General features: G+C 31.9%; 2 protein-coding genes across 3 annotated transcripts; one reads left to right on the top strand and one right to left on the bottom strand.

Annotated features, from left to right (window-relative positions):
* Positions 1-609: 609 nt before the first annotated feature.
* Positions 610-4,501, bottom strand: LOC18107680 (protein NDL1). 2 transcript variants are annotated; one of them, XM_024589882.2, is made up of 11 exons: positions 4,089-4,501; positions 3,021-3,120; positions 2,715-2,812; positions 2,483-2,571; positions 2,275-2,335; positions 2,110-2,196; positions 1,945-2,022; positions 1,784-1,840; positions 1,587-1,660; positions 1,359-1,494; positions 610-1,122 (listed from the first exon to the last, which is right to left on the bottom strand). In XM_024589882.2, the coding sequence occupies exons 1-11, from the start codon at positions 4,146-4,148 to the stop codon at positions 901-903; spliced, it is 1,062 nt and encodes a 353-aa protein (XP_024445650.1). In that variant the 5' UTR covers positions 4,149-4,501; the 3' UTR covers positions 610-900. The 2 variants fall into 2 exon arrangements, with proteins under 2 accessions (XP_024445650.1, XP_006371981.1); XM_006371919.3 differs by having other exon boundaries at positions 1,605-1,660; positions 4,089-4,498.
* A 12,538-nt stretch (positions 4,502-17,039) lies between these two features.
* Positions 17,040-21,294, top strand: LOC18107681 (pentatricopeptide repeat-containing protein At2g03880, mitochondrial). The gene is made up of 3 exons (XM_006371920.3): positions 17,040-20,284; positions 20,385-20,494; positions 20,629-21,294. The coding sequence occupies exon 1, from the start codon at positions 17,161-17,163 to the stop codon at positions 20,215-20,217; it is 3,057 nt and encodes a 1,018-aa protein (XP_006371982.2). The 5' UTR covers positions 17,040-17,160; the 3' UTR covers positions 20,218-20,284; positions 20,385-20,494; positions 20,629-21,294.
* Positions 21,295-21,711: the final 417 nt, after the last annotated feature.

Raw genomic sequence — 21,711 nt, 5'->3', positions numbered from 1 at the left:
AAACTATACATGTTTTTACGAGTAAAAACTTAATTAGAAGTGGCTATGCATGGTCTAGCAATGTCAGAGATATTGTTAAGAACATAAGACTGTTGGTAGAACCTATAATAACAGATGTGTTGGGCAAGAACTTCATGAGAACTATCTTCAAACACGGGATAATTTTAGAAAGCATGAATGTAATGATAATTTGTAAGGAGTTGGCTGAAATCACTTTCTAGGATATGATTATAGATGCTCTAAAGGTACTTTAAAAATCATTAAAAGCCCTCCTGCACCGGTATTGTCTTCAATTTTTTATTCAAATCTATTCTGGGCATCACAAGAAAGCCATGCTTGACTAGCAGTTGGAGCTCGAGAAAAATCTTGTTCGGTAGAGAATGAAAAGGAAGAACAAGCTCTGTCTCGTGAACAAACAGGCTGAAGATCTTCCCACGCTAGTTCTTGACCCTCTGAATTACCTGTTTGGTGATTGAAATTGAGTTTTGGAATGGAGGGAGTTTTTTTTTTTCTATTTAAAATAAAAGGAAAAGTTTTCCGTGGGATTTATTAAAATTATAGGTTAACAGATCATGGGATGGCCAAAAGGAAGAGAGGGGTGCTAAAATATGAGAGCATGTAACAGTCGAGTTTGTCTCTATTATTAAATCATCGTCAGCATAAAATAAATGCCAGCCCTCTTCAGAATTTACAGACAGCTCAAGGACTCTTTTATGACTGAAACCGAAAGAATGAATAAATGCAGGTCATCTTCCTATGCCATTGACAATTCTTCCTCTATCTACACCTCTTCCAACAGCTTCTACTCTTTAAGGAGGATTCATAAAGAAACAAGAAATTATTGGGCAGCTTTTCAATCAAAAAGGTGAATAAATAAGTCGAATAATAATCCTCTCCAACTCAACCTTCAAGCGAAACACGGGTTTTTATTGGTTTAAGCTTCAAACCCATGCTTTCAGGAGAGAGAAGCTCTGGTGAGATACAAGAGGGGCTGAGTGGGCTCCTTGGACTGTCGCTGAGTTGGCATGGCCTGTACAACCCATACCCCATGAAGAAGTACTCCATAGGTATCAACATTGCATGTGGTTGTTCTTCTGTTACCATAGATCCACAAGCCTGGACCTGCACAGCAAGCATGAAAACCATTTTCACTTTCTTTCAAGTACCATCAAGTTTGTTTGTAACATGTAGAGCTAGTTTTGCACATAGTGACTAGTTTCAAGCTCAGCTGCTGCAGTCAACGCAATGACATGGAATGAAATTCACCAATTACTTGAGAAATATCATCGGTAAAATAGAGTTAACTCCTTTTGTCTACAAATTCTTATAGAACATTCTAAAGACTCTAAACCACGCACCTCGACCAAGGCACTATATCTTCGATCCAACTTCGTGATCATGTGGAGAGCCTCTGAGTGGAAAGGAGAGTTATCTCCGACAAATACAAGAGTGCGGCATCTTAGTTTCTTCAACCCACTAGTAATGTCGGGTCTCCTGCAGGTTTACAAGCAAGAATTTCAACTTCAAGTATCTAAATTGAAGTGCACAAGTAGAAAATTATGTGCAGAAGAAGAGCAGAGAATAACCACAAGACAATTTCATACTGATTAATTGCTTGAAGAAACCGCAAAACATTTATACCCTGCCTCTCATCAAGCAACTGAAGAAACAAACAAGTCACAAGAATCAAAACAGTGTGACCCTATTAAACGAAGCAACGTCAGATTAAAGCTAATGTGATTCAGGGAAAAATAAATAAACAAATGAAAGGTTGAGCACTAACTCCTCTACATGCTTGAGCTATGTCCGACTCAGGAACTTCTGCACTACCGCGAACATCCTGTTAAAATTAATAGCTATTCTCATCATTCAACCTAACTAATGATGGGATATGGAATGTAAAACATTTTACATAAATGGCTAGGACATGGAGCATTACAATACCTTGCTGAAGTACCGCTGAAGCAAAAACTCCTTAAGTAAACCACACATGCCATAGAAATATAGCAAATTTGACATCACCTGAAAAATATAAATGAACTCAAACATGCTTATAAAAATTATAGGAAATCTCCGTAAAAGAATTATGGAAGGATTTGCGGAAATAACCTTGTTATATAACCATTCAGTCCAAGAGGGTGTTTTGCATAAAGGGGACACAAGTATCAAACCAAGAACACGCTGTCTATATTTCATCTGTAGTTCAAAACCTTGATCAGTAAAAAAGGTGGGAGTGAATTTGAAAATATTATAACATTCCAGAAGGGAACATACAGCAAATAGGGTTAGGATGTAGGCACCAGCAGTCACCCCCATGCACATCACTGCACCAAGCCTGAAAAAGGAACAAGAAACTAAATTAGCATCAACTGCATACAAGGATGATAAATTGCTTGCATTTCATTCTGAAAACCAATTGATGGAAGAGTTCAAAACACAATGAGTTAACTAACAAAGAAAACATTGAAGCATCAAACTTTACCCGAAATAGTTGAGAACCTCAATGATCTGATCTGCAAGGTCATCTACGGAAGGCAAAGGATCATCAGGACTAATTGGAGCAGCTCCCAACTGCAAGAACTCTTGTGAAAGTGCCAGAAAAGAAACTCTGTGAACAATTTGTTGGTAATGCAAAATGTTGGCTAAAAACAAAATGATTCATGGAAATAAGGGATACATTATGTAGATGCACTCAAGTCAACTAGCTAACTGACCTCATGACCTGGAGGACTAATGTGGTAAATGCAGAAGTTGTGTACCAGTAAAGATGCCGCTTCAGGACAAAAGAATAGGCCTTGGAAACAAGACATATCTGATAAACAAGTATAAACAAAAAGGAATCCAAACATTGTTAGAACGCTGAATTATGCTAACTGAGAAAAAACTGATAAATAAAACACATGATGATAAACCACTCAGTAAATATGAACTGAAATCCAAAGGCCTATGCCAGATACATTCTTAATAGTTATATAATAACATGCAGAAACAGCACAAGAGATATGACATTATGCACTTACAGTTTAGAGCTAAATCAGGATAAGTAATTAGTGCTGGCTTGTCTTGGTCTCCATACACTATAACAGACACGGAACCACAACCAGTTCTTACATGATGTTCCTGAAATAGGTTCAAACAAGGCAAATCATGAACAGACGAAAGAAAGTTTTCAATGACCATCAATCCATTAACTACAAGAGGATAAAATTAGAAAGTGCTTCACTACCATGATATTCTAATAACTTGTGTGTTATTCACCAAGAATGATTGAAGAAACAAAACTGATTTATAAAATTGACAGCTACACATTAAAATAATAATTAAGTGTAAGACAAGCCAAAGTATAGCTAAGGTTTCTTCAATGAATTGCAACAGACTTTGACTAAAACACAAGCAATGAACATTGACATCAAAATCATCAAACAACAAGGAAGGAATATAAAAAGTATAAAAAAAGAAAAGAAAAAAGAAAGCCTAATTCTTTTACATATTGACAGCGTCAGCAGAATTTCCAAAAACTTATTCCAATGAAATATAAACGATCCAAAAACAACTTCTCGACAGAACTTCAGATCCGGAAAACATTGAAAGCTACAACCTTGCACAAGAACAGAAAACGATACCATTTTCAATAAGGAGGAGGAGAAAACAAGAAAATGTCAAGAACAGGTGCAGCACAACCAGTGGTTAAAAATACAAAATTCCCATCAGTACATGAATGTAGTAAACAAACAAATGAATTTATAGAAACAATAAAAGCACAGATCTATAGACACACTCAAATCTCCAAATATGAAAAAAAGCCCAGCTAAAGGGAGAAAAAAAAAGAAGAAGAAGAAGAACAAGAAGAATTTCTAGCCCATATTTGTCATTCCATTTGTGAAAAAAATGAAACACAAATATCCAAATGGGTCTCGTTATTTTCTTTTTAAAATATAAAACAAAACCAGAATCCCAAATGAAATCAAAACCAACCTTCATAAAAAAAATATTGAATTTGGAATGGTGCCCATCGAAACAGAAGGCAAAACAACTCCAAATTGAACAAGGAAAAAAAAAAAGACAAATCCAAAGGAAAAGCAAAAAACCTTTCCACCGAGGTAGATCTTTTCCACATCGACGAAAACGGAATCGTTTGACTCAGCCATGGCCGTGGCTCTCTCTCTCTCTCTGATTCTCGCTCAATAATGCCCCATTCAACCCAGAAATCTCAAATTTTCTTGCTCTTTATCTCCCCTCCCCTCTCTCTTCTCTCTCTAAAATTTAGGCTTTGGCGTATGGCTTATTATATACCGGCCGATTTTTTCTCACTTTTAACTTCCCTCTCAACTGCAAAAACGATCTGCACTTAACCTACACCGACTATTTTTTAATGTAAGACACATCCATCCTAACTGTCTTTTAACTGTCTGACCTCTTGGTCGAATGTACATTTGCCTTCCATATCAGTGTTCCTGACGTCAAAACCGAACCATAAATTGAACAAGCGCTGGTTCATTAGTTCTTTTGTTCAATTGATGGTTCACTGGTAGGTTCCGGGTTACCTGTAATATATATATATTAGTTATCACTGCGGATTATAAATATTTTTTTAAAAATAATGGATATATAAACTACTTCGATGTGTTTTTACATAAAAAAAATCAAAGTATAAATTAAAAATTTTATGCAAGTATTAAATTAAATAAATCAATAATAATCTATGTAAATAAACAAAAAAAATCATTAATAATAACCAAAAGAAAATTTAAAAAATTTAAGAGATGAATGTAAATCAAGATATTCAATCACACAAAATGAGATATTCAACTGAAAGTGTTCACTGAACTTATTTATTTAAATTAATAAAAGATAAATTCATATTGTAAAAACATTATGTCTTAAAAGATAAACACGAATGAAACTGACTGAATAAACTTACACGCTAAAACAAATATTACATAGAGCCGACATCAGAAATATTATTTTAAAAAAATATTTTTTTATTTTAAAAAATAAAGTTCATTTGTATAAAATAAAAAAGAAAATATAGATGAATTAGAATAATATCTTGAAAAATCAAACATAAACAAAAAATTAAAAAAAAAACTTATATTCTAAAAAGACATGCAAAACTCATTATCTAAATTATAAGACCGAGATAAATTAATAGAAAAGAAATTGAAAATAAATCACAAAATTAATATTAAAAAAAACTAATTCAGAAAAATAAGATCATATGAAGTCAAATCCCTAACAAATCAAACGTTGAAAGATAAAACCAAGAAAAAATATCAATCACACAAAAGGATCTAAAAAAATAAGGGTGAAAATAAAAAAAAAATTATCAAAGAGCAAACAAAAATTTTTAATTGGAGGGTTAAATTGAATTGAAAATAGCTTTAACAAAAGAAAAAATAAATAAAAAAAATGAGGGTCAAATTAGAAAAAATAAATCAACAAAAACTTTAATTGAAGAATGAAATTGAAAGTTAATAAAACTTTAATAAAATGAAAAACAAAAAAAATCAAAAATCAAAATAATAAGGATCGAAATGAAAAACAAAACATATGAAATATTGTAATTGAAGGACCAAAATGAAAAAAAAAACTTCTACAAAAGGAATAAGAACAAAATAAGAAATTAAAAGAATGAAGATTGAAATTGAAAAACCAAAAACAAGGACAATCATGCACTTTACTTGGCAAGAGAGAGAAAAAAAGGGAAAAAAAGAGAAGAAATGATCATCGACGACAATCCAACCATCATACATCGTGACGCGTCACACCATATAGGAGAGGACAAGATGACACGCGCTAACAACTTTTCTAATTAAAAAGTCAACATGAAAATATCAAAACGCCCCTCATGACCCTAGTAATTACCAAAAACAAACCGTGTGAAAGTACACAAATACCAAAAAAAATACAAACCTAATTTGTTTTTCTTATCTAAGGCCAAAAACATAATTTTACTGTAAATGAATAATGAAAAAACAAAAAAAAACATATTTCATATTTTTTGTAATTACCAGGGTCATGGAAGGCATTTTGATATTTTCTTCTTCCTCCTGGTGTTGCGTGTGGCAATAGATGATGGGCGGTTTATCGGTAGCGGTTGTTATTTTTTTTTCTTTTCTCTCTCCAACCCAAAAAAGTATATAGTTGTCCTTTTTTTTTAGTTTTTCAATTTCAGTCCTTATTCTAATTTTGTTCTTATCCCTTTTATAAAAATTTTATTTGTTTTCAATTTAATCCTTCAATTACAATTTGTCATATATTATTTTTTTCATTCAGATCCTTATTCTATAGATTTCTAATTTTTTTCCTTAGTCCTTCTGTTAAAGTATTATTGGTTTTCAATGTTATCCTTCAATCAAAGTTTATGTTGTTTTATTTTATTTTTTTTTAATTTGGCTTTATTCTTTTGATTTGTTTCTAATTTTGTTAAAATTATTTTTCTTTTTAATTTAACCCTCTAATTGAAATTTTTTTTGTTGCCCTCTAATTTATTTTTTATTTCATTTTTTACCCTCATTCCTTTAATTATATATTTTTAGATCTTTTTGTGTAATTTATTTTTTTCCTAGTTTTATCATTTGACGTTTGATTTATTAGCGATTGAGTTTCGTGATTTTGTTTTTATTTATAGTGATTTTGATCTAATAACTTGAGTTAGAGTTTTGAAAAGTTAATGTGGGTCAATATTTGTTTTCTCATTTTCTTTTTCAATTTAATCATTCTATAATAGTTTTTTTAAAATAAAATTGGTTTTGTTATTATCTTTAATTTTTTTTTCTATTAGTTTATCTTAGTCTCATGATTTAATTTGTTTTTAAATTTTTGAAGATATTTTTTTATCAATATTTTTATTATACAAATGAAATTTATTTTTTTAAATAAAAATATTTATTTTTAAATAATATTTCTAATGTGTTCGGCCTTACATAATATTTATTTCCTTTTATTTTATTCAATTATTTTCATATTTGTTTTTATTTTTATTATTTTTATTGATTTAAAAAAATAAATTAAGTACGCATAACATGGTAAATGTTTCATTTTGCATGATTAAATATCTTGATTTACATCCATCTTTTAATTTTTTCAATTTCTCTTTTAGTTATTGTTAACAATTTTGTTTTCATTTATTTACAAAGATAATTATCGATTTATTTAATTAGATGCTTGCATAAGCTTTTTTATTTATAGTTTGAATTTTTTTATGTAAAAAAACACATCAAAATAGCTTGCATACCCAATTTATTTATTTTTTAAATAAGTTTTTATGTCCTGCTATGAAACACAAGTCAAATATCCAGTGTGTGTGTCTCTCTCTCTCTCTCTCTCTCTATATATATATATATATATAAAAAAGTGCCCGCATACATTCATGCATATGTGAAAATTAAAAATACATTTATTTTTACTTATAATAACAAAGAGTGCTTTAAGCATAATATCAAAATCATTAATATAATATGGTTTTTTATTTGTTTAGTAGATACTAGATTGTTGTAATGAGCTATATTGTGGGTCGGATAAAAAGTTTTTTGAACATAAATAAATATTTATTCCTTTTTAACAACATAACAGAAAACAAATTGAAACTGTGTATGTGCGTATGTGGGGGGGGGTTAATCCAATATGATTCGGTTAACTTGACAAGTCTAGAGATAACCCAAATGATTTGTAAAAACATAGTTTAACTAAAAAATATTTCAAGACAATAATTTTTTAAACATTGAGAAGACAATATATTGGATCGATCTAAGTAAACCTAGATTAATCAATTAAATCTGTGATTCGAGTCATGAGACCATGATAACCCTATAAAAAATAAATTAAAACAAGTTATAACGTAAAATTCTCAATCAACTCAACATTGAATGATGAAATTGAAAAAAAATAAATTAAAAAATGACCATAAAAGAAATGACATCGGTCAACCCGGGTTAAGTTGTCAAATCCGTGACTCGAGTCATGTGGTCAAGATAACCTTATAAAAAACAAATCAAAACAAATTATGAAACTCAATTTTTAATCAACCTAATGTTGAAAGCTGAAATTAAAAAAAATCAATTAAAATAAAGACAAATAAAACCCAAGTCAATTTATGTTAACACGCCAAATTATAAACTAGATCATGAGATCAAGATAATCCAATAGAAAATAAATAAAAACAGATCATAATGACCAATCTCCAATAAATATAATATTAAAAAATATAATGAAATAAATACTAAATTAAAAGAAACAAATTACTATTTCTTAAAGGATAAAATAGAAGAAAAAATAAACTAAATAAAAATAAAAAAATAAAAAAAGAAACACCCAAGTACGGTTCTAATGAATAGTACTCTTGGACAATAAATTCATCTCTTCTTTTAATATTTTTCTAATATGTTAGTTTATTTTAGAGTAAATTGTTATTTGAACCTTGTGTTCTTGATAAAATAATTAATCAATCCCTTTGTTTTAAAATATCTAATGTTAAGTCTTTATATTTTCATATTAGATCATAACTTACTCTTTAAGTTAGTTTTTTTTTTATCTCAATTATTTTTTTTATCTAAATTAATTTGAATTTTCATTTTATATCAAGCACAAATAGTCACATTCCAGCACTAGCAATTAAATACATACTCTCTTTTTAAAGCTAGCACAAGATTTCCAGCTCTTAATTGCCTTATTTTTCCTTTATAGTTCGTTGAAAGTTAAGAATTGGATATAAATTAAATCTATTTAACATCATTCACCCAATTTCAATGTTTAGAAATCTTTAAACAACAAAAATTAATTTCATAACCAATTAAAACCAGAGATTTTTATAAATATGATGAGGTAAAGTTACAAAATGATGTATTTTCACTAACTTAGATAAAATGAATCCTATAATTTTGAAAATTACTTCAAACATAAGAATTCAATTAGCAAATCAAATTAATTTAATCTACTTAATTAAAATAAATTCTAATATAGAATTGGTTTCAAACAAATTTTAGTTATTTTTTCTTAAATATAGATCTTAGATCTAGATGTTTATTATGAGTTTGATCTTTTGTTATTTACAAATATTGTTTTTGAAGATAAGATACCATAACTTGAGTATATTGAGGTATTTTGATGGAGAAGAAGACAATAAATAAAATGTTTCTAAATAGCTTCCTAAATAATTTGAGTTTTTGAAACTACTAGAGGAATTAAAGATATTGCGTACCAACGAAGTGTTGGTCTAGCGGTTAAGGCACCGTTATATACCTGCAAGGGTGAGAACACAAGTTCGATTTCCAGGAAACACACTTATTAGGAGGGGCAGCCACGAACCCCAAACGAGATTAGTCTCACTTTTTAAAAAGGGTGTGAGAATATCTGGGTAGAAAAAAAAATATTGTGTGACAAAACTATAATCACTATAGAAATTACATGATTTTATAGATCTAAGCTCATGTAAGTTGATTGATTTCAGTATAGTATATTTTATGTGAATTTTCTTATGGATCATACCAAGATTAGTTTTTTATATCTATTTAATATTTTATCTTTATGTGTTAAACTAAATAATTGTAATGTTTTGTACTTGTAGTATACAGTTTAATATGAGTTTTTATCTATGATATGCTAATTCTTTTAATAAAAAAACCTAAATTGATGAAACCTTCCTTGAACTTAAAGTCATAGAATTAATCTCTATATTCTCAATTTTAGTTTTAATCTTCTTATAATTTAATGTAGTATATATCTGAAATCAAGTCTTCATGTTATTTTTTTTAAGATTTTGTCCATATTATACATATAAAATCTAATGAAATGATTTAAATATTCTCAATATTAATAATCTCCAGCTTAATTTCACATCTTTATCTAAAAGATTTCATTTTAAAGATTTTATATAAAGAAAACAGTAACCTAAATAACCTTTCTCCCTTAAAATCTCTCTCTCTCTCTCTCTTTTTTAATTTATAATAAAAATTTCTAGATAGAAAATTAAAAATTATGGTATTATAGTTTATTTTCAAAATCTAAAATTAATTATATCAAAACAACTAAATTTGATCAATTAAGTTAAGAGTTATTGAAGTTAAGGATGCTTAAGTTTTAATTTATTATTAATTTTAAATAAAATATGGATGAAATTCTGAAAAAATCAATTCAAGAGATTTAGATTTTTAATATATCAACAGGAAGTGTAAAACTAAATTTAAATTATAACTATGACAGTGACCCGCGCTCCGTAATGAGTCAATATTTTTTTTAAAAAATATTAATAGTATCATATAGCCATGCCAGACCAAGGCGCCTTGAGTTTGACAGCCTTGTCAGGTCCATGCGATTGTTTAGGTTGACAAACATGTCTACTTGGGTCTTGAAACATGCCTGACCCATGTTTATTTCAACAACAACAACAACAATAACAATAACAACAATAATAATAATAATCATCATCATACTAACAACAACAACAACAACAACAACAACAACAATAATAATAATAACAATAATGCCAGATCCAAGGCGTTTAGATTTGATATTCATGTCTGACCCAACTAAACTTAGGCCAGACATCAACATGCCAGATCCACGTTACTTGGATCTGACAAAAATATTTGACCCAAGTTTACTTCAATAATTATAACAACAACAAGAATAATAATAAAAATAACAATAATCATACTAGCAACAACAACTACAATTATAATCATACTAATTAAAAATAATAATAAAAACAAATAATAATCATAATCATAATCATAACAATAACAACATCTGACAAATCATGTCAGACTCAAGGTGTTTGAGTTTGACAATCATGCCTGATCGAAAGTTTAGTTGGGTCAGGCATAGTTGTCAGACCCAATTAAACTTTGGGTTAAACATGATCATCAGACCCAACTAAACATTAGATCAAACATGTTTGCTAGGCCCAACTAAATGTTATATCAAACATGGTTGTCAAACCCAAAATATTTGGGTTTGACAACATGTCTGCCCCAAGTTTAGTTGGGTCTGGCAACATCCCAGATCCAATATGCTTGTATCTGAAAATATATCAGACCCACCTTACTTTTGTCTGACAAATATGTATGACTCAAGTTTACTTCAATAATCACAACAACAACAACAACAAAAACAACAACAACAATAATAATAAAAATAAGAATAATAATAATAAAACTAATAATAAGAATAAAACTACTACTACTGCTACTATTACTACTACTAACAACAACAACAACACTAAAAATAATAACAATAATAATAATCATACTAATAATAAAAATAAAAGTAACAACAACAACAATAAATAAAAATAAAAATAATCATAATACAACAACAACAATAACAACAACAATACCAACAACAATAATAACTATGTCTGACCCAAAGTTTAGTCGAGTCTGACAACCATATCTAATCCAAAATAATTTTGAGTCAGACATTATTGCTAGATCCAATTAAACTTGGGTATGATATTTATGTATTATTTAAATTTGATAAATATTATAAATTCGTTACTTGAGTTTAACACATTACCAAACTCACGTTATTTTGATCCATGCATTTTTAATGGTGTAGTTGCCATCCAGTAGCTAGGGAAGAAAAAAAAACCAAAGAAACTTATCACAAAAAAATTAAAATAAAAATGAAAAATAAAACTATTATTACCATTCATAATAATTTTTTTTCGTGATCTACAATTATTTTCTCATAATATTTAACTTTTGTTATAATAGGAATGATTGAACAGTTTAGCCAAAAAGGAAACCAACACGCACATCTATCAAAATCACGTATCGAGTGCAAATAAAAAAAGCCTAATGCCTTGTTTGTTTCCAGGAAAATGAATTCCTGGAAACTATTTTCCCCACTTTCCCATGTTTGGTGCACAAAAGAAAATTGGTCAAAGGAAACTCAATTCTGGTCAAAGGAAAACAAAAGCCTTTATGCCAGGAAAGTGTTTTCCTTTCCTTATTCTAAGGAAAACACTTTCCTTTCTCTTTAACAACACGTGCACTCTCCTAAAATACAACAAATCCCTAAACTCTCATTCTCTCCCAAATAATTTACCCAGATCAATTGGAAGCATCTCTCACAGCTTTCTTTCAGGTAATTTTTTTTCCTCAAATGTTTTATCTTATATGTTTTTCATCTTTTTTATTTTTCTGTTGTTATAATGGCATGTCTTGTGATATATTTGCTGTGTTTTTTTCCTTGTTTATCTTGTTAATTTTACTGCAACCCATGCTCTCATGCTCTGTGTAAATCCAAACCCGTGGGAAGGCAACCCATACAACAAGCCCAAACCCCTGGGAAAAATCAACCACATCAAACCTAGAATTTTTGCCAGAAACCAAACAGAGACCCATACACAGAAAACCAAACCATTCCTTCGTTTCGCCACTGTTGACCCCTGGGAAAAATCAACCACAGCAAACCCAAAATTTTTGCCAGAAACCAAACAGAGACCCATACACAGAAAACCAAACCATTCCTTCGTTTCGCCACTGTTGACCCCTGGGAAAAATCAACCACAGCAAACCCAGAATTTTTGCCAGAAACCAAACAAAGACCCATACACAGAAAACCAAACCATTCCTTCGTTTCGCCACTGTTGCTAGCACAACAAACGCAAAAAAAACCCATTATTTCGTTAAGCCAAAGGCGCCCTTCAGCCCCGTTTCCTTCCCTGCCGATCCACCTCTTCGCCGGGCAACCCATACACAGAAAACCAAAACCCCTGCATTTTTAACAGAAACCAAACACAGCAAACCCATACACAGCAACCCATACCCAGCAAACCCAAACCTATTTTTCCCATTCTATGCTTTTTTCACATAATCGGGTTTACTGTGTTTTTTTCACAGAAACCAAACAAAATGTTTTGTTTGGTTTCTGTGAAAAAAACACAGCAAACCCATGCTCTGTTTCTCCTTTTGTTTAATCGAACACATATGCTTTCAATTCCCCTCCATCTCTTCATCTTCATCTCCTTTTCTTCAATTGCTTCTCTTCCAGTAGAACTCGACCCACCCGATGTGATTTTCCTTCTCTGTTGATGAGTTGATGATATGTGTTTCCTCTGCTTTGTGCGTTTCCTGTGCTTTCTAGGCGTGATGTGTGTGTGTGTGTGTGTTGATGATGATGCACAGTGATGTGTGCGTTGATGATGCTGATGATGAAATGGGAATTGGTTTGGCTAAATCTTGACTGTGAAATATTATACCCGTTGTTGTTAGGTAGAAATATTAGACAGTGGTTAAGCCGGGTGGAGATATGGTTCCAAGCTTGATAAGTGAAGAGTATATGGTTAGGACAGTAATCAACGGTTGATGATGTTGCACAGTAGTGAAATTGCAATTGGTTTGGGTAGAAATATTTTAGACAGTGAAATATTATGTGCGTTGATGTTGGGTAGAAATATTACACAGTTATAAAAAACTGATTTGGCTTGGATAGAAAACTTGAGGCTATTAAATATTTATATACAGTATTTATTAATAAATTATTATATTGTTTGTTTTGGGATATAGAATTCATTATATAATTATTTCTTTTAAGGTATTGTTTGTGTTGGGAATCAGCTTCTTTGAGCATAATTTTGAGCATAATTTATTATATTGATTATGTAAGTATTTTATATGCTTTTTTAATGTTTATTTCCCTAACTTTTTAGGTTTTGTTAGCAGAAAACTTCACTTTTTTGTTATGGATAGTAAGATTATTCATGCAGCATGTATGGGAGCAGCTGTAACTGTGATAGCGACAGGGGTAGCTATTATTGAACAAGAAAGAAATAGAAATTATATACCAAGAGAACCACGTATAAATGCAATTGCTCAACGAGAATTCTATATGGATAGCATTTTGAATCGAGGTGATAGACATTGCGTTGAACAAATTCGTATGAAACCAGTTGTCTTATATAAATTGTGTGATGTTCTCACAAGTCATGACTTATTAAGATCAACTCAAAATGTGTCTATTAGGGAGCAAGTAATTGTGTTCTTACAAATTATAGGCCAAAACCAAAGATTTTGTTTTATTAGTGGTATATAATATAGGTCTGTTGAAACTATCCATCGTTACTTTAGAATTGTTTTAAAAGCAGTTCTTAAGTTATACAAACACCTAATTAAAGACCCAGGCGATACAGTTCCCGCAGAGATATTGAATAATCGAAGATTCTATCATTATTTTAAGGTATGAGAACAATACCAATATTTTTATACATTAATTAATTACATCTAGAAGTAAAGGTTATAAATTATTTTTTCATATTTATATAGGATTGCGTGGGAGCAATTGATGGTACCCATGTTCCTGCAAATGTTCCTGTTGAGATTCAAGGAAAGTTTCAAGGTCGAAAAGAAGGAACAACACAAAATGTTTTAGCAGCTATAACTTTTAATTTGAAGTTTATATATGTTTTAGCTGGCTGGGAAGGAAGTGCACATGATTCACGGGTTTTAGGTGATGTATTATCAAGACCTAGTGGTCTAAAAATTCCAGAAGGTATATAATAAAGTTTTTATTATATGCAATAAACATATAAAATGTTTAATTAGCTAAAGATAGTAATAGGTTTTTTTTTTTCTAATTTGTAGGTAAATATTATCTTGGTGATGCTGGTTACGGTATTCAAAAAGGAATCATTTCTTCTTTTCGTGGAGTTCGATATCACTTGAACGAGTTTACTGAACATTCACCAGAAAATGAAAAGGAGCTATTTAATCTTCGACACTCTTCTTTGAGAACTGCTATTGAGCGAGGGTTTGGTATTTTGAAGAGTCGTTTTAGATCAATTGATGGAAAGTCTTTTTGGTCTTATGAAACACAAGTAGATGTTGTGCTTGCATGTTGTATTATTCATAATCACATTATGGGAGTTGATCCAAATGACTTTCTTATGGAAGAAATATGTTCGGAAAGTGAACCAATTAGACGAACAATCAACTTAAGTCAACGGGAGGAGAGGGAAGAGAATAGGGAGTGGATAACAAAAAGAGAAATGATTGCATCAACCATGTGGAATGATTATAACACTCAAAGAAACTAGTAATTGAGTGTTAATTATATATGTTTGTTTTTATTATGTCTTGCTTGAGTTTGTATTATCTTTGTTATGTATTTGGATTGTTTGTTGACTTTATTATAATTTCTTATGTATTTTATGTATTCTCTTTTAAATATTAATTGTAGTTTTTAGATTTAATTTATTAAATCTAAATATTGTATGATTATATTTTGTATAAATTTGTAACCTTTTTTTTGTAGAAATGAGTACCATACAGAATGAAAAATGCAAGGGCAAACACTTTACATGGTCTAAGCCTATGTCTCACATGCTACTTGAGATATTAGCTTGAGGAGGCACTTAAAGGAAACAAACCTTCTTCCACCTTTAGAGCAGAATCTTTTGTTAAGGTGGCTACCGAAATTAGTCAAAAGTTCAACAGTTCAATGCGAGCCTAAGCATGTTGACAATCATCTCAAAACTGTGAAAAAAGAATGGGGAATAATAACCAAGCTTAAAAATAAAAGTGGCTTTGGTTGGGATGATTGTTTGAAGATGATTACAGTTTCGAAAGATGTTTATGATGAAGAAGTGAAGGTATGATAAATATTATACTCTTCGTAATTTTTATATTTACTTTTGTTTCCAAAATGTTATACAAGGAACTAAAAAATTTCATATTCTAAACTTTATGAACAGGCACATCCCAATCATGACAAGTATCTCAACAAAAAACTTGACATGTACGAGGCAATGACAATTGTTGTTGGAAAAGATATGACAACCGGAAATTATGCCAAATCATATGCTGATGTCAACTTGGAAGAGAACACTGAAGAGCAATCAATTTCAATTGAAAATGAAGGGGAATATGAATAAACTTCTAAGGGAAAAGAGACATCTTCCTCTAGTACGCTAAAAGAGGCAACATAGGAAGAGAAATCGCATGTATGAAGATGATGGTGTTGAAAAGTTGTCTAAACAGATTGGAGATGTAGCACTTGCAATTCAAAGCCTCAGCAAAAATCAACTTGATGTTAATGCGTTGTATGCGGAAGTCATGAAAATTGAAGGCTTTGATGAGATCACTCTTGGGGAGGCTTTTGATCATTTGGTCCAAAATGAAATGTTGGCAAAAGCATTTATGGCAAAAAATGCTAATTTGAGAAAAATTTGGGTTCAGAATTTTGTGAACCAACACTACTACAGGCCTGCTTGCTAAGATGGTTTGACTATGTTTAAAATTTGGGTTCAGACTATGTTTGTTATTTGACAAGTATGTTTACTTGTTTAATTCGGTCTAGCATATTTATGTTTGTAATTTGAACTAATATGTATGTATATGACATCGAAACTTAATATTTATGCATGATTTTATTTGATGTTAGATATTTATATTTATTTCTTGATGCTTATTCGATATATATTAAAGGGATAATTGCCTTTACTCGTAAAAAAAATATTTATCCAAAAAACCCATCAAAATATTTTTTGAATCTATTTATCTTTTTAAAAAAACTTCATACCAAAAAAAAAAACCCCAAATATATAACTCTTACCATAAACTAATTTGGCTTTCTTCATATGAAAAAAAAAACTTATTTTAAGCTTTTAAAATTGAAAAAAATATAGTAATAGGTTTTACTTAAAAAATATTTCACAAGCTTATTTCTATATAATATGATATGACATATATAGTTATATTTTATAAAATAAGCTATGTATGAATATATATTATAATAAAAAAAATTCATCATTATACTTTTTAGATTTTATTTTTTTATTGTAAGTGATTAAATATTTATATTAAATATTTTATATATATTAGATAAACTTGAAAAAAAAATTAATTCATTAATAAATTATTTTCCAGTTTCTTTTCCATAACATAACCAAACACTGGAAAGTGTTTTCCAGTTTATTTTTCATAACATTACTAAATATCAGAATTTATTTTTCCAGAATTCACTTTTTAGGAATTTATTTTCTCCGGAATTCACTTTAAAAAAAAAACAACTTTCCTGTAAACAAACGGATACTAAACAAAACCCGAACCCTACAGAACTTATGGCAATCATTCACTGACATGAAATATCAGGGGGTGTGAGATAATGCTTCTCCCAGTTGCCTAACATGATTCCTATGTTGTCTTGGTTCTGTTTTTGATGCATCTGACAGCGGCCAAAAACATACTTTGCAACAAGGCCATCTACGACTCTCTAGTGTTCAAATTCATGGAATGCGACTTCATTACCCTGAAAATGCGCTCCCCATCACTAAATTATCGATTCTGCCCTAGACATACTTCTTCTATGAAGTTACCCAACAAGCCCCGTTCAAGTTCAACTTCATTGTTGCTTTCTTTAGGGTCAAATTTTTCCGTTTCTGCTGCCGCTCTCAGTACTATTGAACCCAGCCCCACAAGAGATTTCAATCCCACGAATCTTCAAAACTCGCCGGCTCACCTCCCTGAGGCTAATACAAAGATATCCAGAAAGTTTTGGAGTCCGAATTTGCCTAATCTAAATGGTAAAAGTGAAAGTAACGTAACCAGTAGCCCTGTGAGGTTTGATGCAAAGGAGAGGCTAAAACGATATTCTGTTATGCTGCGTGAGTGTGCTTCAAAAGGGGATGTAAAAGAGGGGAAGGCTATTCATGGGAACTTGATTACAAGTGGAGTGGAGCTAGATTCACATTTGTGGGTTTCTTTGATTAATTTCTACGCAAAATGTAGGAGCCGATTCTTTGCACGCAAGGTGCTTGCTGAAATGCCCCAGCGAGACGTTGTATCATGGACTGCGCTGATTTCTGGATTTGTGAATGAAGGCTGTGGAAGTGAGAGCGTTAGTCTATATTGCGAAATGAGAAAGGAGAATGTAAGGGCCAATGAGTTTGCATTGGCTACTGCATTGAAAGCTTGCTCTATGTGCTTGAATTTAGAGTTTGGAAAGCAGGTCCACGTGGAAGCAATTAAAGCTGGATTGCTATTGGATTTGTTTGTCGGGTCTGCGCTTGTTGACCTTTATGCTAGATGTGGAGAGATGGAACTTGCTGAAAGGTTGTTCTTTGGCATGCCTGAGAAGAATGGCGTGTCGTGGAATGCTCTGCTCAATGGTTATGCTCAACTGGGCGATGGGAAGAAGGTTTTGAAGTTGTTCTGTAAAATGAAAGAGTGTGAAACAAAGTTTAGTAAATTTACTTTGTCTACTGTCTTAAAAGGCTGTGCTAACACAGGGAGTTTAAGAGAAGGCAAAGTACTGCATGCTCTGGCACTCAGAAGTGGGTGTGAGATTGATGAATTTCTGGGTTGCAGTCTTGTTGATATGTATTCAAAGTGTGGGACGGTTTATGATGCATTAAAAGTGTTTACAAAGATAAGAAATCCTGATGTAGTGGCCTGGAGTGCGATGATCACTGGCCTTGATCAGCAAGGCCATGGCCAAGAAGCGGCTGAGTTATTTCATCTGATGAGACGTAAAGGAGCTAGACCTAACCAATTTACCCTTTCTAGTCTTGTTAGCACGGCTACTAATATGGGTGACCTGCGTTATGGTCAAAGCATTCATGGTTGTATATGCAAATACGGGTTTGAATCTGATAATTTAGTCAGCAATCCATTGATCATGATGTACATGAAAAGCAGGTGTGTGGAAGATGGTAACAAGGTGTTTGAGGCAATGACCAATCCAGATTTAGTTTCTTGGAATGCCCTTTTATCTGGATTCTATGACTCACAGACTTGCGGTAGAGGACCAAGAATCTTCTACCAGATGCTCTTGGAAGGTTTCAAGCCTAATATGTTCACATTTATTAGTGTTTTAAGGTCTTGTTCTAGTCTGTTGGATCCAGAGTTTGGAAAGCAAGTACATGCTCATATCATAAAAAACAGCAGTGATGATGATGACTTTGTTGGGACAGCTCTTGTTGACATGTACGCAAAGGCCAGATGCTTGGAAGATGCAGGTGTAGCTTTTGATAGATTGGTTAATCGGGACATTTTCTCTTGGACAGTCATTATTTCTGGTTATGCACAAACTGATCAAGCAGAAAAGGCTGTTAAGTATTTTCGTCAAATGCAAAGAGAGGGTATAAAGCCAAATGAATACACTCTTGCCAGCTGTTTAAGTGGATGTTCCCATATGGCAACCTTGGAAAATGGGCGGCAACTCCACGCTGTGGCAGTTAAGGCTGGGCATTTTGGTGATATATTTGTTGGTAGTGCACTGGTCGATTTGTATGGGAAATGCGGTTGCATGGAACATGCCGAGGCAATTTTTAAAGGCTTGATTTCACGGGATATAGTCTCATGGAACACTATCATATCTGGGTACTCGCAACATGGTCAGGGGGAGAAGGCTCTTGAAGCCTTTAGGATGATGTTATCTGAAGGAATTATGCCTGATGAGGCCACTTTCATTGGTGTTCTTTCTGCTTGCAGTTTCATGGGTTTGGTTGAAGAGGGGAAAAAGCGTTTTGACTCGATGAGTAAAATATATGGGATTAACCCTTCAATTGAGCATTATGCTTGCATGGTTGATATTCTTGGCCGAGCTGGAAAATTCAATGAGGTCAAGATCTTTATTGAGGAAATGAACCTAACCCCCTATTCCCTGATCTGGGAGACTGTTCTTGGGGCTTGCAAATTGCATGGAAATGTTGACTTTGGTGAAAAAGCTGCTAAGAAACTATTTGAAATGGAACCCATGATGGACTCCAGTTATATATTGCTATCAAACATTTTTGCAAGCAAAGGCAGGTGGGATGATGTAAGAAACATCAGAGCATTGATGACCTCGCGAGGCATTAAAAAAGAACCTGGGTGTAGCTGGGTAGAAGTTGATGGTCAAGTTCACGTCTTCTTGTCTCAAGATGGTTCACACCCCAAAATCAGAGAAATTTATGCCAAATTGGACAAGTTGGGGCAAAGTCTGATGTCAATAGGTTATGTGCCAAAAACAGAAGTTGTTCTTCATAATGTCTCTAACAAAGAAAAAATGGAGCATCTCTACTATCACAGTGAAAGATTGGCTCTTTCCTTTGCTCTTCTAAGCACCAATGCAGTGAAACCAATTCGGATTTTCAAAAATCTAAGAATCTGTGAGGATTGCCATGATTTTATGAAGCTTATCTCTGACATCACAAATCAGGAAATAGTTGTCCGTGACATTAGACGGTTCCACCATTTTAAGAGAGGCACCTGCTCTTGTCAGGATCGTTGGTAATTTTGCTGCAAAACCACCAAGCATGCATCAAGGACCAGAAGTTTGCATATCCGGAGTCAAATTTTTGGTAATGTGCTTGGGGTATTTTATGTTCATTTTATCCCAGATAATTATTCTCCATGTCATTGTTACGATGTTCCTCTGCACTCGTTTTTGTATTTCTCCAGATTAAGTGTATGAAAACTCTGAAAGCAAAGGAGCATATGATTGTTGCTGCTAACAATATTTTGAAGAGATGCTTCAGGAAACAGGGTGGCTTTCCATCCTTGTATAGAAGGTACTTTTTTATTGCTTTCTTTTATTCAATAGAAAACCTCAAGGAAAATTATGTTCGCAGTTAGAAATAATTCAAAGCATTCCTGCTCAAGTTTGTAATTTTTGTGCCTGCCTCTCCCTCCATATCTTTGTTAGCTGCTGTTTATCTGGGCTCTAATATGGAGGCGGTGCGTATAGCATATACCTCGGTGCACAAGTAGAAGGACCTGCGTCGGTGCATTCCACTGATTGAACCGTGCCTAGAGTTTCTGCACGTCACTTTTGCAATAAATTGAATTGTGCAAGTGCCACCATAGCGCTGAATTTGTGATTCTCTTGACTGCTCTTTCCTTTGTGATCATGCTTTGTCTATAGTACCCATTAAATGACATTGGAAACTAATCGCCAAGTGAATGTACAGCTTAGCAATGTATTATGGAACTGCCTCTCAAACCGAAACATCCCAGTTAAACTCTTCTAACTCATGGAAGACTCCATATGCTTGCTGTTCTATCAGTTGCCGAGTCTGCTGAGGTAGGAACTTCCAGGACTTTTCCTTATGACTTGTTGCTGAAACTACTTCGGAGAGAATCACAGTCAGAATGTACTTGCACCCCTGAGAAGAGGTTGGGTCTCTTCTCAGATCGCTGTATGACATGGAAAGAAGTTTGGCTCCTAATGCAATAACGTTGATTGAAGCCGTTCCTTCTACTTGTACACCGAGTTTGCAGACTTCTCTGTTAAAAGCTCTGTTAAAAGCTTCGGTGTTAAAAGACAAGTAGTTCAAGAAGATGATCATCGAAAAATTAAGTTAAATTTTTCTCCGAAGGATTATAATATATTGTTAGATAGTATATTCAATATTTAAATATAAATCAATTAATTTATTAAATTAATAATAAATTAAATTGTTTAATTTAGTCAATTCTATTTTGATTAAGATTAAGATTTATATTTAGACCAATATATTAGGAACCTAATGTGTCACACATATTTAAAACCATCGAGAAAAAAAATTAAACTCGAATAATTAATTAAGTATAACTTAAATGTAAATAAGTTTTATAAATTAAAGACTATAATATAATTTATACAGGGAATTAAAATTCTATATCTAGAAAAATCTAGTAGGGACTTGATTGAATAAATTTTTTAAATTATCTTAAAATAATATAAGTGATATTATTTATGGGATAAATTGATATTTGTCATTAAAAAAGTTATTAGGTTATCTTATAA

Source organism: Populus trichocarpa, chromosome 18, assembly GCF_000002775.5.
Source record: "Populus trichocarpa isolate Nisqually-1 chromosome 18, P.trichocarpa_v4.1, whole genome shotgun sequence".
Taxonomy (NCBI): Eukaryota; Viridiplantae; Streptophyta; class Magnoliopsida; order Malpighiales; family Salicaceae; genus Populus; species Populus trichocarpa.
Note: the sequence above shows the minus strand (reverse complement) of the source record. Positions and strands in the feature narration are given on the sequence as shown.

Excerpts from the sequence above, each read along its gene's own strand:
- LOC18107681 (XM_006371920.3), top strand. The coding sequence starts at position 17,161 with ATGCATCTGACAGCGGCCAAAAACATACTTTGCAACAAGGCCATCTAC.
- LOC18107680 (XM_024589882.2), bottom strand. The coding sequence starts at position 4,148 with ATGGCTGAGTCAAACGATTCCGTTTTCGTCGATGTGGAAAAGATCTAC. Across the intron at positions 1,841-1,944 it reads TTCAGCGGTACTTCAGCAAG|GATGTTCGCGGTAGTGCAGA; the intron begins GTATTGTAATGC and ends TAATTTTAACAG. Across the intron at positions 1,495-1,586 it reads CAGTATGAAATTGTCTTGTG|GAGACCCGACATTACTAGTG; the intron begins GTTATTCTCTGC and ends GTAAACCTGCAG.